Here is a 26723-nt window from a genome sequence, read left to right on the forward strand (position 1 = left end):
GGTTGAGACAAAGGTTTTCTTCGTTCTCTTCAAGGTTTGTAGTCCTGTTGGTCAATACCTGTATCTCGGTAGGCAATACCGCCTCAGTGCCATACACCAAGCTATAGGGGGTTTCCCCGTTACTCCTCTTTGGTGTGGTTCGGTGAGCCCATAAAACTAGAGGGAGTTCTTCCATCTATCCTTGGTGACATTTCCCTAACCACTTTTCTAAACCTTTCAAGATATCTCTGTTGGTGACTTTGACCTTCCTGTTTCCTTGGGGGTGGTAGACGGAGCTAAAGGTTTGTTTTATCTGTAATCACTTTTCTAAAACTAGAGGTTTGTTTCTAAACCCAGGAAAGATGCCTTCGGCGAATTGTTTCCTATTATCAGAAACAATTTTTCGGGGGATTTCAAATCGACATATGATGTGTTCCCAAACAAACTTTTCGATATACTTCCCAGTTGTGGTGCTTAATGGTTTTACCTCCGTCCACTTTGTGAAATAGTCTATGGCGACTACCAACCATTTGTAGCCTCCTGGTGCTTCAGTTAGTGGTCCTACTATATCTATACCCCATTTCGAGAAGGGCCACGCTGAGAGGACTGATATTAACTCTTGTTTTGGCTGCTTTTGAACTTTAGCGTGGATCTGGCAGGACTCACAGGTTCGTAGCAGTGTAACAGTATCTTCGTGCATTGTCGTCAAGTAGTACCCCATTCTTAGTATTTTTTGCCAAAATTGACCTTGGTCCGGAATGGAGCCCACATATACCTTCATGCATTTCTCTGATAATCATCGAGGCTTGGTTCAGCCCAACACATCGGAGCCACGGTGTGAGGAAGGATTTTTGATACAGACCTCTGTTCATTATTTTGTATGACGGTGCTTTAATCCGAACCTTTCGTGCTTCCTTCTTGTCTTCGTACAAAACTCCGAGTTCTAAGTATTCCCTCAGGGGCTTCATCCACGTGTTTTCTTCTTCCGTGATTAGGTCATGAACCTCTTGTACCTTGATGGACCTTTTTTCTAGGACCTCAACCAAGACTTCTTTTGCTAGGTGAGTGAAGGTAACGGAGGCCAGTTTTCTTAAAGCATCCGCCTTTATGTTTTGACTTCTCAGCACATGTTCAATGGTGAAACCTCTGAAGCTCTCTACTAATTCTCCGACTTTTGACAAGTAGAGTTGTATGGTAGGTTGTCTTTCTTCAAAGATACCAAGGACCTGATTGGCTACAAGTTGGGAGTCCACCAAAGCCTGTAGGTGCTCGATTTTCATTTCTTTGGCTATTCTATGTCTGGAAAGAAAAGCTTTGTATTCAGCTTCGTTATTGGTTGTGCTGAATTCAAAGCGAAGGGCGTATGTGAACTCTTGCCCTTCGGGATTAACCAACATTAGCCCTGCTCCAGAGCCATCGGACCTAGAGACTCCATTGATGAACAACTTCCATTCCTCTGTTTCAACAGATAGAGTGATAATTTGTGCAAAAGTAGAGTCACTTTCTTCATTTATCCCCGTTGTTTCTGCCATAAAATCTGCTAGTACTTGGGCTTTGATCGAATGTCGAACTTGGTAATCGATGTCATGTTCTCCTAGTACGATGGCCCATTTGGCCATATGCCCCGAATTTTCTTGCTTCATGAGTACCTGCCTAATCTGTTTGTCAGTTAACACAATAATCGGATGGGCTTGGAAGTACCTTCGTAGTTTCCTGGCGGTATGGAGTAAAGACTCGGCTGACAAAATATATGGGGACCTGTACCTTTTCTCGTTCCGCAACAAGTACTACGCTGATACATTCCTTGGAAGTTGCCAGGTAAACATATAGCGTTTCCCCTCGCTTCGGGGAGGTGAGAGTTGGGAGATTAGCTATATGTGCTTTCATGTCAATGAAGGCTTGCTCTCCTTCCTCTATCCAGATATCTTTTTCGCCCCTAGACATCCTTTTAGAACTTTAAGGAAAGGCAGTAGTTTCTCGGTACCCCTGGAGAGGAAACGGCTTAGCGATGATGGTTTCCCATTTAGACTCTACATTTCTTTAATCGTGGTAGGAGTCTTGAGTTGTTGTAACTTATCCACTTTCTCCTGGTTCGCTAGGATCCCTTTCTTCGTGATATAATACCATGATATCGGCTAAAAAGTCACATTTTTACCACGATATTAAGGCCTAAAAATAATAAAGTTCCAAACTTTATCGCCAAAATAATCACTTTGTCAGTAAATTTGGTAGATTTAGTAATTACGAAGACGATGCAAAAAGAATCCAGTAAAACGGAGCTAAAACGAAGATTCTAGAGCGAAAACGGTGAAAGACAAGAAATCAAGTTACGATCCAGCGAAAACAGCAAGTAAGGCAAGCCATACGGCTTGCCATCCGGGCTACCATACGGCTTTTCACAATGGAAAATGGCTTGCCAGCAAACGGGCACCAAAAACGGCTTGTCCTTGCAAACGGCCTGGCCATACGGCTTGCCATACGGCTTGCCATACGGCCTTCCATACAGCCTGCCGACCATTTTTCAGCCTAAATCCTACTTGCCGTCCAACATGCCATCTTGCCTGCCATCCTACCTGCCGTCCTACCTGCCGTCCCACTTGCCAGGGGTTTTTCAGCAAACTTATTTACAACTTTGCCATCAAGCCTTTCCTATAAATAGGTGGCTCATCCCACCATTTCAACACACACCTTCTTCACTTCTCTCTCTAAATATCTCTCTATTATTGCTCTCTAGTGATCAGTAGGAGATTAGTTCTCTCTCTACTTTCTCTCTCTATATTCTAGAGAGAGAAAAGTACAAAGATTAGGAAAATAATTATCTCTCTATTGTCTCTCTCTAGTGATCAATATGAGATTAGTATGTAGTTAGTAGTAGAAGCTATTGAGCATTGTAACGCTATGGATATTATGAAGAAATACAAGTGTTATTCTGCCTACATTATTCGGTAATATCTATCCTTTTTTTTATTAATTTATTATAATATTCTTGTTTGATGTTTATGATTTAGTAATATTAGAAATGCTTGTTGCCATGATGTATGAGTAATTACTCGATTGTTTGCCATGATTTAATAATGTTAGTTAGGGATGATTATCGTTTCGTACTCGCTTTTTGTCTATGATATTAAATCTCGTTATTATTGTCCTTCCACCAATAAACGTGATTAAAACCTTTTATAAAGTCGACAATTATAAGGCAATTTATTATAAGTATTTATATCATGGTATGAACCCATCGGAAATACTATAAAGTACATGGAGAATTACCATAGGACTAGATCAAGACATTGGTCAAGAGTATAAGACTCGAGGAAATACTGTCCAACAGTAGAGTACAATGTTAATGTACTATAGGACCACTTGAGCATGGTCAAGGTTGGAAGCTTTGGAACCACTATAAGTGTGGTACATGGTGGATAACTAAGGGATTTATTGCATAGATTTAAGTAAGGGCTGGTTTAAATCATAAATGAGAATTTAACGCACTACAATACAAACTAAGCTTATAAATCTTTAAGGATGACTGAGAACTATCAGAGGTTCTAATTTGTCTACAAACCCTTAGATTTTACCAAAACATTGACAGAAAGGAATTCGAAACACAATCATAACCACTCATTTGGGTGACACACTAAGGTGTTAAGAAATATTGGTGTAACGACATGTCAAAATCGCTATCGATGCGATACGTTATTCATTGATTCCATAGTGAGGTTTTGACCTCTACATGATACGTTTTAATAAAAATACTACATTCATTAAAATAAGTTACTTTCTACACATAGAAAGTTATAAACATGTGGGCGATTACTTAAGGATAAGTAAATCCCCGGAAATACATAAGTCTTTATATTACATGTTGACATCACAGTCAAATTATTTATTACACAACGTAGTTTTGTTTCGAATGCAAAAGACTTTATACAAAGCATGAGAGACTCCATGTAGGAAACAAGCACATCATAGTGGAAGCAGTCTAAGGACCTGAGAATAAAACATGCTAAAAAGGTCAACACGAATGTTAGTGAGTTATAGGTTTAATTGCTCGAGTCATAAGTATATAAAGATGGACCACAAAATTTCATCAAAAGTTTATCAATAGATTCTACGTAACAGAGCACCCTGGTAATTACACTTAATGCTATAATAATAATTATTCTATTCGTTTTAATACACGCAAACCATCGTGTCATAAACTCAAATAACATACGTCCGTTAAAAGGCAAGCGCTACTAGCTCGGACGGGGATGTCAAACCCTATGGATCTATATACAATTATTCGCGCCCACCAGTCCACATCCTATGTACTGGCAGCTACTAGTTACCAAAGCTAAGGGATTTTTGGTTTAACTCAGTGTAGAATTAAGTATGTACTTGTGTCCATTGCGTTTAAAATAAATTGCATGTATCCTCAGAACAAAAATATTTAAAGCATTTAAAAAAGGAGACTATAAACTCACTGTTCAATATTGAGATTCAATAATGTAGGTAAAATGCTTAGACGTAATGATAGTGGATGATTGTATGGTTGGTCTTGGATTCGTCTACCTTTGAAATAAGACCGAGTTTGTACCAAAACTATTAACAAAAGTTATCGTTCTCGATGTGGTTTTCTTGTAAGCTCCCCGTATGCTACTCTCTATAATCTAGTTAGTTGGTGACCTCATGATTTGAGGAGGATTAATAGAACGTATTGATTGACATGGATTTAAGGATGATATGGAGAGATTAAGATAGATGAGTTAAAGGTTATGGATGAATTATGATTTTGCAATTTAACTGTAAGTTGTGACTACAAAAGCTTATCATAAAAATATAGTTTTGAAAGTATGGGTTATGAAGTAGAATGTAAGTTTGCATGAATATAAATAATAGATCATTAAAGTGGGTCTAATAGGTTGGTAAAAGATGACGTATAAGCAATAATTCGTGATAGTCTCCAAATCGCATTTGAGTACTTCTTAATAAGACCAAAGATTTTAATTTAGATCCAAGTCACGGGTGGAATAATATAAAATACTTTTGTAAGTATAATATGAGATGATTAGACCCTACGTATAATTTAATCCATAACCGGGCCATGAACTTTTAGTGGGATGTGGGTGACATTGAAAGAAAGGATCACGGATGTGAGATAATGTCAAGCACATGAATTATTGTTCTAGAATATAACTCTGTTTACTTCACGAGAAAGTTTATTGTTTCATGATATTTCTAGCTCACAAGTTGAATCGACATATCCATTTTTATTTTTATATATTATAATATTATTCTTAAATATATATGTAACGTATTATTTATATGTATATTATACTAATTTATTTATTGATTAATATAGTATCATTAGAACAATATCACACTATTACGTGTTGATTAGAAAAAGTACATATATACGGAGTGTTAAAACTCAACCTAAGGTTTTTAAATATATTTTTAGTAAACCTAAAATTTACATAACTTAATTCCGTACCAACGTTAATTTTTTATATTCTGATAAGTTCATATTTAAACTTGTTTAATACTAATCGAGACGACAACCGAGTGTTACAATCATTTAATAATTATATTTAATATACCTTATATATATATAGATTCATTTTAAATAACAACTTTATTATATCGTTTATTGTTTTACATTTTTAGTTCTAATGATTAAATCGTATTTTATTATTTCACGTTATTATATATATTTATATATTTAAATATATACGTATCTATTTACAAATGGTTGTTCGTGAATCGTCGGGAATGGTCGAAAGGGTACATGTATGGATAAAACGTTTTCAAAAGTTTTAAGACTCAACATAATATGTTTGCTTATCATGTCGGAAACATTTTATCCTGTAATTAATTTAATAATGCAAAATTTTCTGGATCACCACAGTACCTCCCCGTTAAAGAAAATTTCGTCCCAAAATTTTGAGTAGTACCTGTTTTATGAGCGATATCAGTGAACAAATGTGGATACTTTTGCTTCATTTGATCTTCACGTTCCCAAGTAATCTCAGGTCCTCGTCTAGCGTTCCAACGAACTCTAACTATCGGTATTTTGCTTTGTTTTAATTGTTTGACCTCACGATCCATCATTTCAACAGGTTTCTCGATAAAATGGAGTTTATCATTGATTCGTATTTCATCAAGAGGAATTACGACATCCTCTTCAGCTAAACATTTCTTCAAATTTGACATGTGAAATGTGTCGTGAACACCACTAAGTTCTTGCGGTAGCTTTAATCGATAAGCAACTGTTCCAATTCTTTTGGTGATTTCAAAGGGTCCTACGTACCTAGGACTTAGCTTTCCTTGTTTACTGAATCGTACAACGCCTTCCAGGGTGACACTTTTAACATGACTTTGTCGCCCATTTGAAATTCTAGCAGTTTTCTTCTTTTGTCAGCATAACTCTTTTGACGACTCATGGCCATTTTCAATCGCTGTTGTATTTGAATGATCTTTTCAGTGGTTTCATGAATAATTTCTGGTCCAGTAAGTTGTCTTTCTCTTACTTTGCTCCAACAAATAGGAGATCTGCACTTTCTACCGTAAAGTACTTCAAATGGCGGTGCGTTGATGCTCATATGATAGCTGTTATTGTATGAGAATTCTGCCAAGGGTAAGTGTCGATCCCAACTGGTTCCAAAGTCAATCACGCATGCCCGTAACATGTCTTCCAATGTTTGTATTGCTCTTTCACTTTGACCATTTCAATGTGGGTGATAAGCGGTGCTCATATCTAATCGAGGTCCAAATGCTTTTTATAATGACTGCCAAAAATGTGATATGAATAGGGTGTCACGATCAGATATTATGGAGATAGGTACACCATGCATGGAAACTACTTCCTTCAAATATAAGCGTGCTAATATTTCCATACTGTCTATCTCCTTTATTGGTAGAAAGTGAGCTGATTTAGTGAGGCTATCAACTATCACCCAAATAGTATCGTGACTACTTGAAGTCCTTGGCAATTTCGTAATGAAATCCATGGTTATCCTTTCCCATTTCCAGTGAGGAATTTCTGGTTGTTGTAGTAATCCTGACGGCTTTTGGTGCTCTGCTTTGACCTTCGTACATGTCAAACATTTGCTTACATAAGTAGCAATTTCTGTCTTCATATTAGGCCACCAATAAACTTCTTGAGATCGTGGTACATTTTTCCATTTCCTGGATGAATTGAGTACCTCATTTTGTGTGCTTCATTCAGTACTAGTTGCCTTAGGTTATCATGTCTTGGTACCCATATCCTACCGGCAAAATACAGGGTTCCATCGGCTTTTACTTCAAGATGTTTTTCTAACCCTTTGCTCATTTCGCCTTTTTCGTTTTCTTCTTTTAAAGCTACTAACTGTGCTGCTTGAATTTGCTTTGTGAGGTCAGTACGAATTGTAATGTTCAAAGCTCGAACCCTAAGAGGTTTTACTCTTTCTTTCCGACTTAGGGCATCAGCTACAGCATTAGCCTTTCCGGGGTGGTAACGGATTTTACAATCACAGTCATTCAATAACTCTACCTAGCGACGTTGCCTCATATTGAGTTGTTTTTGATCAAAAATATGCTGAAGACTCTTATGGTCAGTGTACACTGTACACTTGGTTAAATATAGATAATGTCTCCATATTTTTAGTGCAAAAACTACTGCTCCAAGTTCCAAATCGTGCGTCGTATAGTTCTTTTCGTGATTTTTTAGTTGTCGTGAGGCGTATGCGATAAATTTTGTGCGTTGCATTAATACACATCCTAAGCCTTGGCAGGAAGCGTCACAATAGATCACGAAATCATCATTTCCTTCCAGTAATGACAAAATGGGTGCAGACGTTAACTTCTTCTTTAACAGTTGAAATGCGGATTCCTGTTCTGTGGACCAATCATACTTCTTTCCCTTTTGAGTCAATGCAGTTAAGGGTTTGGTGATTTTAGAGAAATCTTGAATGAATCTTCGGTAGTAACCAGCAAGACCTAAGAATTGACAGATTTGTGTTGGAGTCTTCGGTGTTTCCCATTTACTAATGGCTTCGATCTTGGCAGGGTCAACTTTAATTCCATGTTTACTGACAACATGGCCCAAAAATTGTACTTCTTGTAACCATAAATCACACTTCGAAAATTTTGCGTACAGTTCATCTTTCTTGAGTACCTCTAGTACCAGTCTTACGTGTTGCTCATGTTCTTCCTTGTTCTTCGAGTAAATCAATATGTCGTCGATAAAAACAATGACAAATTTGTCTAAATACAGTCTGCAGATGCGATTCATTAGATCTATGAATACTGCTGGAGCATTAGTCAATCCAAAAGGCATGACTAAAAACTCACAGTGACCGTAACGGGTTCTAAACGCGGTTTTAGGAACATCTTCTTCCTTCACTCTCAGCTGATGATATTCGGAGCGTAGATCAATCTTAGAATAAACACTTGATCCTTGCAATTGATCAAACAAATCATCAATTCTCGGTAATGGGTACCGATTCTTGATCGTTAATTTGTTTAATTCTCGGTAATCTATGCACATTCTCATAGATCCATCCTTCTTCTTGACAAACAAAATAAGAGCACCCCAAGGTAAAAAACTGGGACGAATAAATCCACGATCCAATAATTCTTATAATTGGATTTGCAATTCTTGCATCTCGGAAGGTGCAAGTGAATATGGGGATCGGGCTACAGGTGCGGCTCCTGGCACGAGATCAATCTGAAATTCTACACATCTGTGTGGAGGTAGCCCAGGTAATTCTTCTAGGAATACTTCGGGATATTCTCTTACAACCGGTACATCGTTAATGCTTTTTTCTTCAGTTTTAGTTTTCTTCACGTGTGCTAAAATGACATAACAACCTTTTCTTATAAGTTTCTGGGCCTTCATACAGCTGACAAGGTTCATCTTCAAGTTGCTCTTCTCCCTATAAATCATCAATGACGTTTCATCCTTACGAGGGATGCCGATTTCTTTCTCAGCACAAACAACTTCCGCTCTTGTTTTGGATATCCAGTTCATGTCAACGATTACGTCAAAACTTCCTAATTCTACGGGTATCAAATCGATTTTGAATGTTTCACCAGCAAGGTTTATCTCACAACCATGGCAAATTTTATCGGCTTTTATCAGTTTACCATTAGCTAATTCAATAGTATATTTATCGTCTAGAGGCAATGATGAACATTTCAGTTTAGAACCAAAGTCTTTACACATATAACTTCTATCAGCACCAGTATAAAACATAATAGAAGCTAGTTGATTATTAACGGTAAACGTACCCGTAACAAGATCAGGGTCTTCATGCGCTTCACTGACATTAATATTAAATGTCCTCCCACTTGCTGGTTCTTTGTTCTTCTCCTTATCAGGGCATTGATTTTTAAAGTGGCCAGGCTTCCCACATCTAAAACATTTCTTGACATCGGTCGGGTGTGTATTCACTCCAGAAATAGTGACATAACAATCTTTTGCCACATGTCCCTTCTTGTTGCATTTATTACAGACCATCTGGCAATAACCTGAATGATGTGTGTAACATCTTTTGCAGAATGGATGTGGTCCTTTGTAGTTTGGACTATCAATTTCTCAATCTTGTTTGCCCTTAAAAGTCTCTTTCCTCTTCGGGTGAGAATTGTTGCCCTTATGGTCTTCTCATTTCCTTTTTCCTTCAGTTGTCTTGACTTCGGTAGTTGGTGCCTTAATCGTACTCTCCGTGATCTGGTCCATGAGTTGGTGTGCCATTCTCATGGCTTCCTGCATCGTATTCGGTTTGGACAATGTAACATTTCCTTTGATATTGATTGACAAACCGTCAATATACATTTCTATCTTTCGTTTCTCGTTTGGAACTAATTCGGGACACAACAAGGCTAGTTCCATGAAATGCTTTTCATAGTTCTTGAGATTCACACCGAAAACCTTCAGATTACGTAACTCAGATTCCATTTTTCTGATCTCGTTTCGAGGACAGTACTCCTCGATTAGCATCTTTTTCAATTCCTCCCAAGAGATATCGTATGCCGTATCTACTCCTTCTGCTTTAGCATAATTGGTCCACCAAGTAAGTGCACCGTCTTGCAAGGTGCACGAAGTATACTTTGACTTGTCTCCGTCTGCACAATTACTTATTTTGAAAATGGACTCCATCTTTTCAAACCATCGGGTTAGACCAACTGGTCCATCGGTTCCACTAAACGTCTGTGGTTTGCATACTTGAAAAGTTTTGTATGAGCATCCATTTCGTGAGTTTGTATTCACAGCTGTTGCTTCGGCTGCTGCTTTGGCGGCTGCTACTTTTGCTGCCTCGGCTGCTACTTTTGCTGCCTCGGCTGCAACAATTCTTTCATTCATACGTTTCTTGACTAGTTCCTCAAACTCATCATCCGACATTTGAGACATATTTCTTCAATAAACATATAAGATAATTAATCACGTAGAATATTATAGATGTAGCGAGTAATTAATGGTACATCGTGGCATATTAATAATATGAACCAGTTATTATAAAAGCCTTTTCTTCCTATTAGCGTTTTATAATTATTTCTAGGGTATTACCTACCCGTTTAAGTTCAGACTTAATAGCTTAGTACAACAATTAACTACTACAATTCAAATAATATTCTATTATGAAAACTAATGCATTATCATTTCACACTTTATTCTCCCATGCATTATTGTACAACGATACAATACCACTTATTCACATAAGTTTATTTTACATAGAACATATGTAGGATAAAGTAAAGTACACTAATTAATATTATACAACGCGTGAAGTGATGTCGTAGTGGAAATGGTTTTTAAAAACGGCGAGGCTTCTTGTTATCAGGTACTGGCATAACGCTTATTCGAGCGGTACGTTTATATTTTGGTCGGGGTTCTGAGGTACTTGATACCTCAATAGAGTTGGTAAGACAAGGGTGACTAGGGGTAGCAATGTTAGGAGTACTTTGTACAATAATTGCTTTATTAATTTTCGAATTCAGCAATTCGTGGTTGGTGACTACAGGTTCCTTTCCCTTGTTAAATTCTTTTTCAGTAATCTCCGTTACTTCCTCCTCCTCCTCACTAATCTCGTCTGATGATGAACTGTCTGAGTCGTCTGAGGGTGGTGCAGGTACATCATGTGTGGGAGAATATATCCGGTCGGTGGTCATGATCCGATGTCTGCCAGGCGGAGTCGACATAACCCGCTCGTCGGCGGTGTATCTAACCCAGTGTCCACGTTCGTTAAGAAATGGACAGCCTCCATTTATCCCAGGGATCACGATACCATCGAAATGATACTGTGGCTCCGGGAAACTAGGGCTGGGTGGAGCTGGGACCTCCTCTGGGTTTACCGGGTGTGATGACCCAGAAATTTCTGACAAAATTTAAACTTAATCTTTATATGAGTAACATTTTCGACACGATAAACGAAGTCTGTAAAACTGAATCTCAAAATTTTTGATCTATTTTCATATATTCAAATACCTTTCAGTTGTTCTCGACGATTCGCGAACAATTATATGTATATAGATATATATATATATACTATAACTTGAAAACGTAATAATGTATTAAATTTTTTGATACCGTACATTAAACTTATTGGTTTAAATATTTATTTGAATATATATGATAAGTTGGAATATTAATTGTATGAATAACTTACAACGTATATTTAAAATGTGTTTATGAATGTTGAAAATATATATTAACTTGGTCATAAAACGATTTGTTATTATATATATATATATATATATATATATATATATATATATATATATATATATATATATATATATATATATTAACAAATAGCGAGACAATGATTTATAGAAGTAAATGACCAAAACACTCGAAAGTTTAAGATACACTTTGAATGATATAGTTTATTGATAATTTAAGACTATATTTTGACAACAGTACGAGTCACAAAACGTAAATTGCGAGTTTTCTAAGCACACGAAAATGCGTTCGAGAAACCGAAACCGGGACATAAGTCGAGTGACAACGTACGAGTCTTTGGAACGAAAATTACAAGTCAACTATGCACATGAATTTAATATAATATATAATTAATTATTTTAATTATATATATTATATATATTATATTTAATTATGTCGACAAACAAGAAAACAAAAAATATGTGAGCTGGATCTGATGGCCATGCGATCGCATGAGAAATAGGCATAAAACCCATGTGATTGCATGAGCATCAGAATCAGGAATTATGGCTATAAATACCAGGTTTCTTGCGCATGTTTTTTTTCACATATTACTCCTAAGTATTTATTTATTTATTTATTATTATTATTATTATTATTATTATTATTATTATTATTATTATTATTATTATTATTATTATTATTATTATTATTATTATTATTATTATTATTATATTATTATTATTATTATTATTATTATTATTAATCTTAATATTTTTAGTAATATTATACATAAAATATTACGACGAGGTCATGAGCGTGTCACTTTCAAAACAAGCTTCAAACGGGATAGAACTAAGGAAATTATGGGTTATAGCTATGGAGGTTATGGGTAATGTTCATGGGTATTGTTCGCAAGTCAAACCTAGTATTTATCATCTCTGTTGCGTCTACGTATTTTCCTGCAATATTAAATTCCAATATTGATACGTGAGCATTCATATCTTATCTTTTATATATTAATAGTGTATACATGTCTAGTGCTCGAGTATATATTTATACATGCTTGTATGCTAAATTTCGTCGTTAAACAGTTTATAATGAATCACGAATTAAATACATATATTACTGGTAAAAGGTATATGATATACATGTTTTCGGAAAGCTGGCGAAAAATCAATAACTTTTCATTTAGAAATCGCGTAATTTCGATGAACGAATCAAAAGATATGGTCAACTGAATTATAATTGACGTTAATTGGAATTGCTTTTGAATCTGCAATTAATATTTAAACAACCTGTTTATGAGATTGATAAAATACTACTAGCCAAGTAAATGAATCCTTATATAAGGCACGTCTCGTTTTGTTGAACAATTGCCAAAATTGACTTTTTGAAATGACTTTTGATAACTTTTGTATGTCGATCTCGAGCATTAGGATTGTGATACACTATAACCCAACCTAGTTTATTAGACATGTATTGACCAACATATGTTCTCTAGGTTGAGATCTACCGTTAATCTTGCATTCCGAGTTACGGTCACTTTTTGATGAATGACCTTATGTGCTGCTAAGGTGAGTTTCATTTGCTCCCTTTTTAATTGCTTTTGCAATCTATATTTTTGGGCTGAGAATACATGCACTTTATTTTAAACGCAATGGATACAAGTACATACTAAATTCTACACCGAGTTTGAACCGAACATCCCTTAGCTTTGGTAACTAGTAACTACCAGTTATAAGAACTGGTGGGCGCGAGTAGTAGTATATGGATCCATAGGGCTTGATATCCCCGTCTGAGCTAGAGCACTAGCCTTTTAACGGACGTATGCTATTTGAGAAGCGTACACGTTGGTTTGCGTGTATTATTAAGATGATTATACAAAGGGTATAAATTATATATACGTTAAGTTTAGTTACCAGGGTGCTCAATTTCGTAGAATATTTTGATAAACGTTTCGGATGAAACAACTGAAATCTTGTGATCCACCTTTATATACAGATTATGCGAAACACTAAAACTATGAACTCACCAACCTTTGTGTTGACACTTGTTAGCATGTTTATTCTCAAGTTCCCTAGAAGTCTTCCGCTATTTTCTTATATGTTAGACAAGCTATGTGCATGGAGTCTTACATGGCATATTTATCAAGAAAACATTGCATTCACCAAATCATCACCATGTATCTTATTTTGACTGCATTGTCAACGGAATTACTATTATAAACTATTATTTACGGTGATTGTCTATATGCAGAAATCATCAGATGTCGAAAACCTTTGATTTAAATATTCATTTATGGTGTGCCTTTTCAAAAGAATGCAATGTTTACAAAACGTATCATATAGAGGTCAAATACCTCGCAATGAAATCGATGAATGACGTGTTCGTCCATATGGATTTGGAGCGATCGTCACAGTTGGTATCAGAGCGTTGGTCCTAGTGAACCAGGTCTTGCATGAGTGTGTCTAACTGATAGTTGTTAAGGATGCATTAGTAAGTCTGGACTTCGACCGTGTCTGCATGTCAAAAGTTTTGCTTATCATTTCTTGTCGGAAATTACCTATTTATCATTCCTAGTCTAGACACGTTTTACTGCATTGATTGCATGAATAGTGTATAGACAAAATTCATATCTTAGCGTATCTGTTACTGTAAACTTTTCCTGACATCTTCCGAAAATTTCTCCGTGATTTATGGAATTTGGTATTATATATACATATGTAAATTATGTATTGAAGAATACCAAACTAAATTCTATAATCTAATTCATATCAAAAATCATCTCCCTAATTATACAAGATGGATCCCGTATCTAGTTCAAATTCCTTAAACTCTGACAGCTATTCTGATATGGATATTCACCTGAATTCTGAAGACAGTGTAACCGGAATGGATCAACCAATTAGCCATCATCTATTCTGGATGAATTGGAGATGGGTTCGTAATCTACTTAATCATTGGAGACAAGAAGAAGGCGATCCCTTCCATCCACCACATTCACCTCTTGGTGAAGAACCTGAAGCACTTACCGGCAAACCCGTTCGAAACACCATTTTCACCCTCATTTTCAGAACAGCTCGCAATGACTATATAATATCCAATATTCTAAATCTTATTCATCCGCTTGTCCGAACCACCAATCATCCCAGTATAATAGAAGAAGTCAACGAGCTTCGTGCTCGGGTAGTGGCTTTGGAGAATATGGTGCAAGGGTTACGAACACCAGCAGCAGCACCCGCAGCATAACCGGTACCACCATCATCCACACCAACAGGATCATTACCACCACCAACAACCACATCCACATCACACGCCTCAACATCACAATTTGTACCTCGGATATCAACATCTTACGCACCATAGGTACCAAGAAGTACCAGCAACGACAAACGATGAAGTATGGATTCATAACTTCATCGGAGAAACATTCTACGACGATTATGTAATTTCTAAAGTTTAGAGATTATCTATTCTAGCCTTAACCCTAAATCAGATAGAGTAGAAACCCTTATCCGAATGGTGTAAGATACAAGCTAGACTTGTTTTACCAACAGCATCAACAGTACCCTTAGCCTCACCAGCACAGGCAGTGCTGTCAACATCGTCAGAATCAGCAGCACCTCTAACATCACAAGCTCCGTCAGTTCAAGAAAGCACCGTGGACATCATTACGAGTCAACAACGAGTATATTGTATCAATGATTTATGAAGTAATAACTCAATTCATCTAAAGAATTTATATGTATATCTTATACATATAAATTTTAAAACCATCATGAATCTTTTCGTACTAAGCTATTACGTGTGAATTTTAAATGGTAGATACTACTCGGTTAATTCATATTACTAATATGCTATGATGTACATCCTTCATTAACAACTTAACCATCGTTAACTACAAATATCTGTTTCAACTCAATGAATTCCAATTCATAATGAACTTGGTGTATTAATCAATTACATGTTTGATTTTACACTTTTATCTTCGATGTACTCGAAACTTTCTAGAAAACATCATTTATATCTTATGAAGTTCATAAGAATTCCACGAGCATAAACATCCTTCACCGAGGAATAAGAATAAATAATGAAGTATTGATTTCATTAGTGAAATACTCCGCGAAGATTATGTAATCCTTAATGTTTTAGAGATTATTCATTCAATTCAAAAATCAAATGAGCTTAATATGATATTAACTCATCAAATCTGTATTACATCTGAAGAAAATATACATACATATATTTTCATAAAGACGGTAATAAAAAAATTCTTTTGTACAAAGTATTAATTGTGAAATCTTTAACGGGTAGGTAATACTCGGGAAATATATAAGTTCGCAATTAATATGTTATACTGTACATTCTTCAACTTTAATTCAAAAATTATTAACAATGCTCGCAACGATATACAATCGTTTTCATACAAATTCAATTACATATTCTGATATTGACGGATCAGAATCCAAGTCATAACTCTGAACTGGTGAAATCATTCTTAGATCTCTACATCTTTCAAAGCTATACTTTGACTTCAAAACTGTGAAAGATCCTTTGGTATTGTTTTTACCAAAAATAACCTTGAAATTCCTTTTCAAAGTATCCAGTTTTACCACACTTCCAACCAGTCAACTTCAACTTTTTAGATTAAGCCTTACTGTAATCTTGATATATACGTTCTTGTTACTGGGGAACCTTTTATGTTCCACCACATTAGCAGTAAATTTACCAACAACTTCATTGATCCTTGACCTTTCGAAAAATCCTTATACTCATTGAAACCCTATCATGTACTCATCTACATCTTCTAACGATAATTGCCATACCAACTACTGGGAATTAGCAATTAGTATTTCGAATTTTGCAGCAATTCTACGCTAACAGTTATATATAAACATATAATGTCTATCTCCTAGACTTATTTACTCCGAATGTGAAGTTTCTGAAAAACATCCCAAACTATGAACTAGTTCTCTGTAATTGGAACAATGCTGTAATGACCCGGAAATTTCCGACCAAATTTAAACCTTAATCTTTATATATTTCCGACACGATAAGCAAAATATGTAATGTTGAGTCTAGAAAGTTTAAAATCTATATTCAGTTAATCAAATACCCTTTGACCGTGCCCGACGATTCACGAACAACTATTTGTAAATAGATGAGTGTATATATATATATATATATATATATATATATATATATATATATATATATATATATATATATATATATAAATATATTTATAATAAATGTTATTAATCTGTTATATGAAATTGTTGCTACAAATAAATAATATTTCTAGATATATAAATCATATTAAATTTATTGTTTAAAATATGTAATATAATTATTTTGATAGTTAAACTTGTTATTTAAAATTGTTTACATGTAGAAAAAGAAAATATTGAAAATAAATAACTAACGAATATTTTTTTATCAGGTTTCAAACATGTAATAAGTGAAATAATTATTTATGTTTAATCTAAAAATTTGAGATTTTTAGGGACACTTTTATACGTCAACTGTTTAGCAATGTACACGATATCGTGCTCCGTAGAAAACTGTCGGCAGAACATCACAGTAATACATCCGTGATAGTTTGAAATATGAATTACTACTGTTTTCTTTTCTTTTAAAACATGACTTTATGATTCTTAATTATTATTATTATAATATAATAATATTATTAATCTACATTCTAGTTAAAACATCTGTATATATAGATATAGATATGAGAATGATACATAGACAATTCAACTATCTTCTTCTTCGACTCTCCCTTATATCACCGGACCACCACAACCGATGGCCACTCATCACCACCATGATCTTCAAATATCATCAAACCCACATAAAATCACCACCAAGGAATCATCTATCCCACCGTGATCAACTAAACACGCCATCCTCGATCACCACTCCCGAACACCCATGCCCGCCGTCTGTTACCCTAAAACCATCTTAGTTGAACACTACAACCCCGCCACTTTCATCGTGATACACCACCTCCATACCCGTCACCCACCGCCACTTTTATTATCCACCACCACTCTTGAAAGAAGCTCGACATCACCTTGATTATTATCGTATAAACCACCAAAACCCACAACACGATTACTGGTCAACTCTCTATCTCGTCACCCTCTACTCTCTCTATATATATTTTTTTCATGAACCATCGAGACCACCACGGATAACCACATACTATTTATGTTTCTGTCCCAACCGCCACCACCAACAATTAGTCGTCATTGTTTTCTGTTACCTTTCGAAACAAACCACCACGAACCCTTCCAAACCTTTGTTGTTACTTTTTGTTATTGTTGATTATCCTCCTCAAGAACCTGCAACTATTCCCCTTTAATCATGATGGCTGCCGTAATATTGATCATTCAAAGAACTCCACAAAACCTCCACGAGTTACCATCACTAAACACCATCACCTTCTTCACCAAACCAACACCCTTCTTCGTTATTTTTGTTTCTTTTTTGATCACTTTTGCAAACTATCGCGAAACCCACAAGAAATCACCATGACCAACGAAACCCAAGGTTGTTTATTGTTCTCCTTCGTGAAACCATAAAACAAGACTCGAAACACCATTTTTTTTTCTCTCTTCGCATTGTTGCTGCTACAGCCACCTTGCTACTTGGTTTAAAATTCATTTATAGATTAATATTAATATACATAGTGCTATAACAAATGATGCACATGGGAGTAGTTGGTCGACAATTTCATTACAACTAAACCCCACTTGTCACTCAATAATTGTGTTATATTTTTGCTCCTGTCCCAGCTATGCGAACGAACCAATATTACCATAGAAGCTCACTCAATTCGATTAAAAATCCATTAAACCCAACCTCAAAAATCCAGCCCAAATAAACGGCCCATTAGATGGCCCAATACCGCTATCAAACATTTCTATTGCAAATGCTACGATTGTCTGTAACTATTGAGTAATATTAATGAGAGGTGCATGGACGAGATCAATGATAATTATGATTTGATTATAATCATGTTATGATATTTAGCATGACTTAATGATAATAATATTACGGTAAACATAGTGAGGTAAAATATGATCATAAATATGACTATGGTATTGTTAAGATGGGGACAAAGATATTGATGTTATGCTAATCGATATGAAGTTGTAATGATGAGGTGATTAGCGGGAGAAATGAAAACGATAATATTTTGGTTAAATAGATATCACAAAATAAATCACAAAAACAATACACGGATCGATGGTTTGCGGTGTGTCGTTAAGCGAGAGGTCACGGGTTTGAGCCCGGGCAAGGGCACTTTTTATTTGAAACTCATTCTTGAGGTAGTTTCTATTATTATTATTATTATTAATATTATTATTATTATTATTATTATTATTATTATTATTATTATTATTATTATTATTATTATTATTATTATTATTATTATTATTATTATTATTGTCATTTAAAGTTTATCAATTATTATTAAAGTTACTATTATTATTAAAATCATCATTTTTTTTATTAAATTTATCATTATTATTAGAATTATCATTATTTTCATCATTAGTATTATTTTTATCATTATTATAATTAGTGTTATTAATTATTAATATATCAATAAAGATTTTCTATAAAAATATATCTACGACATAAAACATAACTATAATATTTTTTTAAAAGTATATAAAAATAAATATATCTAATTAAGTTATTAATATATAAATTAATAAAATAACAATTAAATAATAATATAATGATTCGATTATAAGAATATGTATTAATGAATATACAAATAATATAGGTTCGTGAATCCGAGGCCAACCTTACACATGTTCAATGATGTTATATGTATTTTTACTACAAAATACATTATGGTGAGTATATATAGTCCCTTTTAAACTCTAAATATTTTTGGGCTGAGAATACATGCGCTGTTTTTATGAATGATTTACGTTATGGACACAAGTGATCAAAAATAAATTCTACGTTGAGTTGTACCATGGCATATCTCTTTATACTTGGTAACTGCTAATTACGTGAGGAGCGTAAACGCGAATCCTGTTGATAGATCTATCGGGCTGACATCCCCAACCGGGCTGGACGACCAGCATTTAACGGTTGCACAGTACTTCGTATCGTTACTACACTTGGTACGGTGTAGGGTTTATTTAAGAGTATGCTGCTGTGACTTTTAGTTAAGTATGGTTACCAAGTGCTCAACTGCTTTTCTATACACGAGGAGTGTATTATGTATAAACTTAAAATCTTGTGGTCCATAGTTATAACGCTGTTAGCATCAAACCTATATATCTCACCAACTTTATGTTGATATTTTAAAGCATGTTATTCTCAGGTACGAATTAAGTCTTCCGCTGTGCATTTGCTCGTGTTAAGGTCCTTATTTGGAGTCGATCATCTTAATGGAACCAGATGTTGATGATTTCGTCCAGTGGGACTTGGACGGGGTTTGACAAATGCTGATGAAGCAGCAAAAACTGTAAACGACCTTAACAGTCAAAAGTTTGATGATAAAGAATAGTATGTTGGTAAAGCTGAGAAAAAGAGAAGGTTTGAAACTGGAAAATGGATTGAGCAACCCATGAAGGAGGCTGTGGACAAATCACAAGGACGAAATCTACCTTCAAAGGATCCAAATGATTCAGTGTCTGCTAAAATCGTTAGCAAACACCTTACTCCTCATTCTAAACCTTCACAGACAGATTTTCCGTATCATCCTCTGATATTAGAAATTCTAAGATATCATCGTATCTTTCATTATAAATATCCTCGATATTTCTGGAGATATCTTCATAACTATTCTTATCTGAAATCATTCATCTCTTCGCGCTATCTGTATTACATCATAAAAGAAACTATTTTAGTTTCTAAATTCTGAAACCTTCAAGTTTAAAATATGAATGTTTTGAAGTAGTGTTGGGAACTGAAGCATGAATTAGTATAATATAATGACACTTGATCAATGTGATTGTATTACAGTAAGTCATGTTGAGTTTCTAATGGAATGTGATAAAGGTTCATAGATCCCACCCTCGTCATGAACCATATTACATAACTCTTTCATTCTATATAATCTCTAAATATATCAAGAAAATATATTTCTTGATGATTCGGTCTTTTCCGGATATTCTGGTAATTTGATAAATCAAGATCGTGCCATTACAATTCTCTTCTTAGAACATTAACTATGTTCATTTCAAAATCCATACCTACGAATTCTGGACCATTATTCGCTTGATTTAAAGTCGGGAAGATAAAACAAAAGCATGAAGCTTCAAAATATCAATGGGAGTATATATAAATCACAGTAAATTGGAGAGAGTATTAACTGTGGATGTCAATGATTATGGAAAGACAGAAGCAGAGACATCGAAATATAAGGGAAGATATAAAACTCAACAACCACCCAGAAATTACAAACCGTGTATATCAATGCATATAACAATATAAAGACACGGGAGAATGAAAAACACTATAACCCCAAGGTAATGGTAGAAGAAAATAACTTCCTCCGGTGGTAGATGAAAAAGAAGAATGACAGATATGAAAGTTAGGAGTATATCAAGAATCAGAACTGGATGAAGCATTTTTACAATCTTTTGAAAATAGGAAATGAGGAAGAAAATGTAAGAGTGATGAAAATAATGAAACGGAAGAGGTCAATTTATAGCGAAATATCAAACATAGCAATCGAGGCAAATTACGCATTTAATCAAAAGAAATCTTAATTTCCTTGAATTCCGAAGAATCAAATCTTATTTAGATTATGAAGATTTTCTATTCCTTAAATTACGGAAATCAATTGTTAATACGTCAAGAGTTAAGACGAATCTCTATTCTTCATTTCACTCTTTTACGATAACTTCTCTCATACGCTTCGAATAATCGGATTGTTTTATCCATATTATTCAACGGTGATAAAACTCTATTTATCAACACATATACGGCATGAAAACATTTTTATTGTTAGTCATGACAACCTCACTCACATTTTGGGACGAAATTTCTTTAACGGTTAGGTACTGTGATGACCCGCAAATTTCTGACAAAATTTAAACTTAATCTTTGTATGAGTAACATTTTCGACACGATAAACAAAGTCTGTAAAACTGAATCTCAAAATTTTTGATCTATTTTCATATATTCAAATACCTTTCGGTTGTTCTCGACGATTCGCGAACAATTATATGTATATAGATACATATATATATACTATAACTTGAAAACGTAACAATGTATTAATTTTTTGATACCGTACATTAAACTTATTGGTTTAAATATTTATTTGAATATATATGAAAAGTTGGAATATTAATTGTATGAATAACTTACGACGTATATTTAAAACGTCTTTATGAATGTTGAAAATATATATTAATTTGGTCATAAAACGATTTGTTATTATATATATATATATATATATATATATATATATATATATATATATATATATATATATATATATATATATATATATATATATATATATATATATATATATATATATTAACAAAAAGCGAGACAATGATTTATAGAAGTAAATGACCAAAACACTCGAAAGTTTAAGATACACTTTGAATGATATAGTTTATTGATAATTTAAGACTATATTTTGACAAAAGTACGAGTCACAAAACGTAAATTGCGAGTTTTCTAAGCGTACGAAAATGCGTTCGAGAAACCGAAATCGGGACATAAGTCGAGTGACAACGTACGAGTCATCGGAACGAAAATTACAAGTCAACTATGCACATGAATTTAATATAATATATAATTAATTATTTAAATTATATATATTATATATATTATATTTAATTATGTCGAAAAACAAGAAAACAAAAAATATGTGAGCTGGATCTGACGGCCATGAGATCGCATGAGAAATAGGCATAAAACCCATGCGATCGCATGAGCATCAGAATCATGAATTATGGCTATAAATACCAGGTTTCTTGCGCATGTTTTTTTTACACATATTACTCCTAAGTATTTATTTATTTATTATTATTATTATTATTAGTATTATTATTATTATTATTATTATTATTATTATTATTATTATTATTATTATATTATTATTATTATTATTATTATTATTATTATTATTATTATTAATCTTAATATTTTTAGTAATATTATACATAAAATATTACGACGAAGTCATGAGCGTGTCACTTTCAAAACAAGATTCAAACGGGATAGAACTAAGGAAATTATGGGTTATAGCTATGGAGGTTATGGGTAATGTTCATGGGTATTGTTCGCAAGTCAAACCTAGTATTTATTATCTCTATTGCGTCTACGTACTTTTCTGCAATATTGAATCTCAATATTGATACGTGAGCATTCATATCTTATCTTTTATATATTAATAGTGTATACATGTCTAGTGCTCTGGTATATATTTATACATGCTTGTATGCTAAATTTCGTCGTTAAACAGTTTATAATGAATCACGAATTAAATACATATATTACTGGTAAAAGGTATATGATATACATGTTTTCGGAAGGCTGGCGAAAAATCAATAACTTTTCATTTAGAAATCGCGTAATTTCGATGAACGAATCAAAAGATATGGTCAACTGAATTATAATTGACGTTAATTGGAATTGCTTTTGAATCTGCAATTAATATTTAAACAACCTGTTTATGAGATTGATAAAATACTACTAGCCAAGTAAATGAATCCTTATATAAGGCACGTCTCGTTTTGTTGAACAATTGTCAAAATTGACTTTTTGAAATGACTTTTGATAACTTTTGTATGTCGATCTCGAGCATTAGGATTGTGATACACTATAACCCAACCTAGTTTATTAGACATGTATTGACCAACATATGTTCTCTAGGTTGAGATCTACGGTTAATCTTGCATTCCGAGTTACGGTCACTTTTTGATGAATGACCTTATGTGCTGCTAAGGTAAGTTTCATTTGCTCCCTTTTTAATTACTTTTGCAATCTATATTTTTAGGCTGAGAATACATGCACTTTATTTTAAACGCAATGGATACAAGTACATACTAAATTCTACACCGAGTTTGAACCAAAAATCCCTTAGCTTTGGTAACTAGTAACTGCCAGTTATAAGAACTGGTGGGCGCGAGTAGTAGTATATGGATCCATAGGGCTTGATATCCCCGTCTGAGCTAGAGCACTAGCCTTTTAACGGACGTATGCTATTTGAGAAGCGTATACGTTGGTTTGCGTGTATTATTAAGATGATTATACAAAGGGTATAAATTATATATATGTTAAGTTTAGTTACCAGGGTGCTCAATTTCGTAGAATATTTTGATAAACGTTTCGGATGAAACAACTGAAATCTTGTGATCCACCTTTATATACAGATTATGCGAAACACTAAAACTATGAACTCACCAACCTTTGTGTTGACACTTGTTAGCATGTTTATTCTCAGGTTCCCTAGAAGTCTTCCGCTATTTGCTTATATGTTAGACAAGCTATGTGCATGGAGTCTTACATGGCATATTTATCAAGGAAACGTTGCATTCACCAAATTATCACCATGTATCTTATTTTGACTGCATTGTCAACGGAATTACTATTATAAACTATTATTTACGGTGATTGTCTATATGTAGAAATCATCAGATGTCGAAAACCTTTGATTTAAATATTCATTTATGGTGTGCCTTTTCAAAAGAATGCAATGTTTACAAAACGTATCATATAGAGGTCAAATACCTCGCAATGAAATTGATGTATGACGTGTTCGTCCATATGGATTTGGAGCGATCGTCACACAGGGAGTTGAGATTCCCCGACTAATACAATTTCTTCTTTAATAGGTATTGGAACAACCTTTTTAGTTGTGGAGAGAATAGACTCAGTGTCCGATTCAGAGTCGTACAAAATGATGGGATTAGAAGAACTCATATATCATATAATTTAAACAACAATTACGTTAGCATATAAATATATCACATATAGTGTTTTTGATAAAAATGATAAGCAAAAATCAGCAAAAACATATACGTTCATAGTCTAGACTTACTAATGCATCCTAACAATTACCGGTTAGACACACTAATGCAAATTCTGGTTCCCTATGGCCTCAAGCTCGGATACCAACTGTAACGACCCGTCAAAATCGCTATTGACGCTATACGTTATTCATTGATTCCATAGTGAGGTTTTTACATCTACATGATACGTTTTAATAAAAATATTGCATTCATTAAAATAAGTGACTTTCTACACATAGAAAGTTATAAACATGTGGGCGATCACTTAAGTATAAGTAAATCCCCGGAAATACATAAGTCTTTATATTACATGTTGACATCACAGTCAAATTATTTATTACACAACGTAGTTTTGTTTCGAATGCAATAAAATTTATACAAAGCATGAGAGACTCCATGCAGGCAACAAGCACATCACAGCGAAAGCAGTCTAAGGACTTGAGAATAAAACTTGCTAAAAAGGTCAACATGAATATTGGTGAGTTATAGGTTTAATTGCTCGAGTCATAAGTATATAAAGATGGACCACAAGATTTCATCAAAAGTTTATCAATAGATTCTACGTAACAGAGCACCCTGGTAACTAAACTTAACGCTATAATAATAATTACCCTATTTGTTTTAATTCACGAAAAACCAACGTGTCATAAACTCAAATAACATACGTCCATTAAAAGGCTAGCGCTACTAGCTCGGACGGGGATGTCAAGCCCTATGGATCCATATACAATTATTCACGCCCACCAGTCCACATCCTATGTACTGGCAGCTACTAGTTACCAAAGCTAAGGGATTTTTGGTTTACCTCAGTGTAGAATTAAGTATGTACTTGTGTCCATTGCGTTTAAAATAAATTGCATGTTTTCTCAGCCCAAAAATATCTAAAGCATTTAAAAAGGGGGACTATAAACTCACTGTTCAATATTGAGATTCAATATTGTAGGTAAAATGCTTAGACGTAATGATAGTGAATGATTGTATGGTTGGTCTTGGATTCACGAACCTTTGAAATAAGACCAAGTTTGTACCAAAACTATTAACAAAAGTTATCGTTCTAGATGTTGTTTTCTTGTACGCTCCCCGTATGCTATTCTCTATAATCTAGTTAGTTGGTGACCTCATGATTTGAGGAGGATTAATAGAACGTATTGATTGACATGGATTTAAGGGTGATATGGAGAGATTAAGATAGACAAGTTAAAGGTTATGGATGAATTATGATTTTGCAATTTAACTCTAAGTTGTGACTACGAAAGCTTATCGTAAAAATATAGTTTTGAAAGTATGGGTTATGAAGTATTATGTGAGTTTGCATGAATATAAATAATAGATCATTAAAGTGGGTCTAATAGGTTGGTAAAAGATGAAGTATAAGAAATAATTCATGATAGTCTCCAAATTGCGTTTGAGTACTTCTTAATAAGACCAAAGATTTTAATTTAGATCCAAGTTACGGGTGGAATAATACAAAATACTTTTGTAAGTGTAATATGAGATGATTAGACCATACGTATAATTTAATCCATAATCGGGCCATGAACTTTTAGTGGGATGTGGGTGACAATGAAAGAAAGGATCATGGATGTGAGATAATCTCAAGCACACGAATTATTGTTCTAGAATATAACTTTGTTTACTTCACGAGAAAGTTTATTGTTTCATGATATTTCTAGCTCACAAGTTGAATAGACATATCCATTGTTATCTTTATATATTATAATATTATTCTTAAATATATATGTAACGTATTATTTATATGTATATTATACTAATTTATTTATTGATTAATATAGTATCATTAGAACAATATCACACTGTTACGTGTTGATTAGAAAAAGTACATATATACGGAGTGTTAAAACTCAACCTATGGTTTTTAAAAATATTTTTAGTAAACCTAAAATTTACATAACTTAATTCCGTACCAACGTTAATTTTTTATATTCTCATAAGTTCATATTTAAACTTGTTTAATACTAATCGAGACGACAACCGAGTATTACAATCATTTAATAATTATATTTAATATACTTTATATATATATATATATATATATATATATATATATATATATATATATATATATATATATATATATATATATATATATA

At 33.8% G+C, this 26723-nt stretch overlaps 1 protein-coding gene across 1 annotated transcript; it reads right to left on the minus strand.

Moving 5' to 3' along the window:
- Positions 1-298: 298 nt before the first annotated feature.
- Positions 299-1923, minus strand: LOC139875322 (uncharacterized). Its single transcript, XM_071862663.1, has 3 exons — positions 1744-1923; positions 696-1637; positions 299-631 (listed from the first exon to the last, which is right to left on the minus strand). Exons 1-3 carry the CDS (start codon positions 1921-1923, stop codon positions 299-301), a joined length of 1455 nt encoding a protein of 484 aa, XP_071718764.1.
- Positions 1924-26723: the final 24800 nt, after the last annotated feature.

The sequence above is a fragment of the Rutidosis leptorrhynchoides genome, chromosome 11 (assembly GCF_046630445.1).
Source record: "Rutidosis leptorrhynchoides isolate AG116_Rl617_1_P2 chromosome 11, CSIRO_AGI_Rlap_v1, whole genome shotgun sequence".
In the NCBI taxonomy this organism is placed as follows: domain Eukaryota; kingdom Viridiplantae; phylum Streptophyta; class Magnoliopsida; order Asterales; family Asteraceae; genus Rutidosis; species Rutidosis leptorrhynchoides.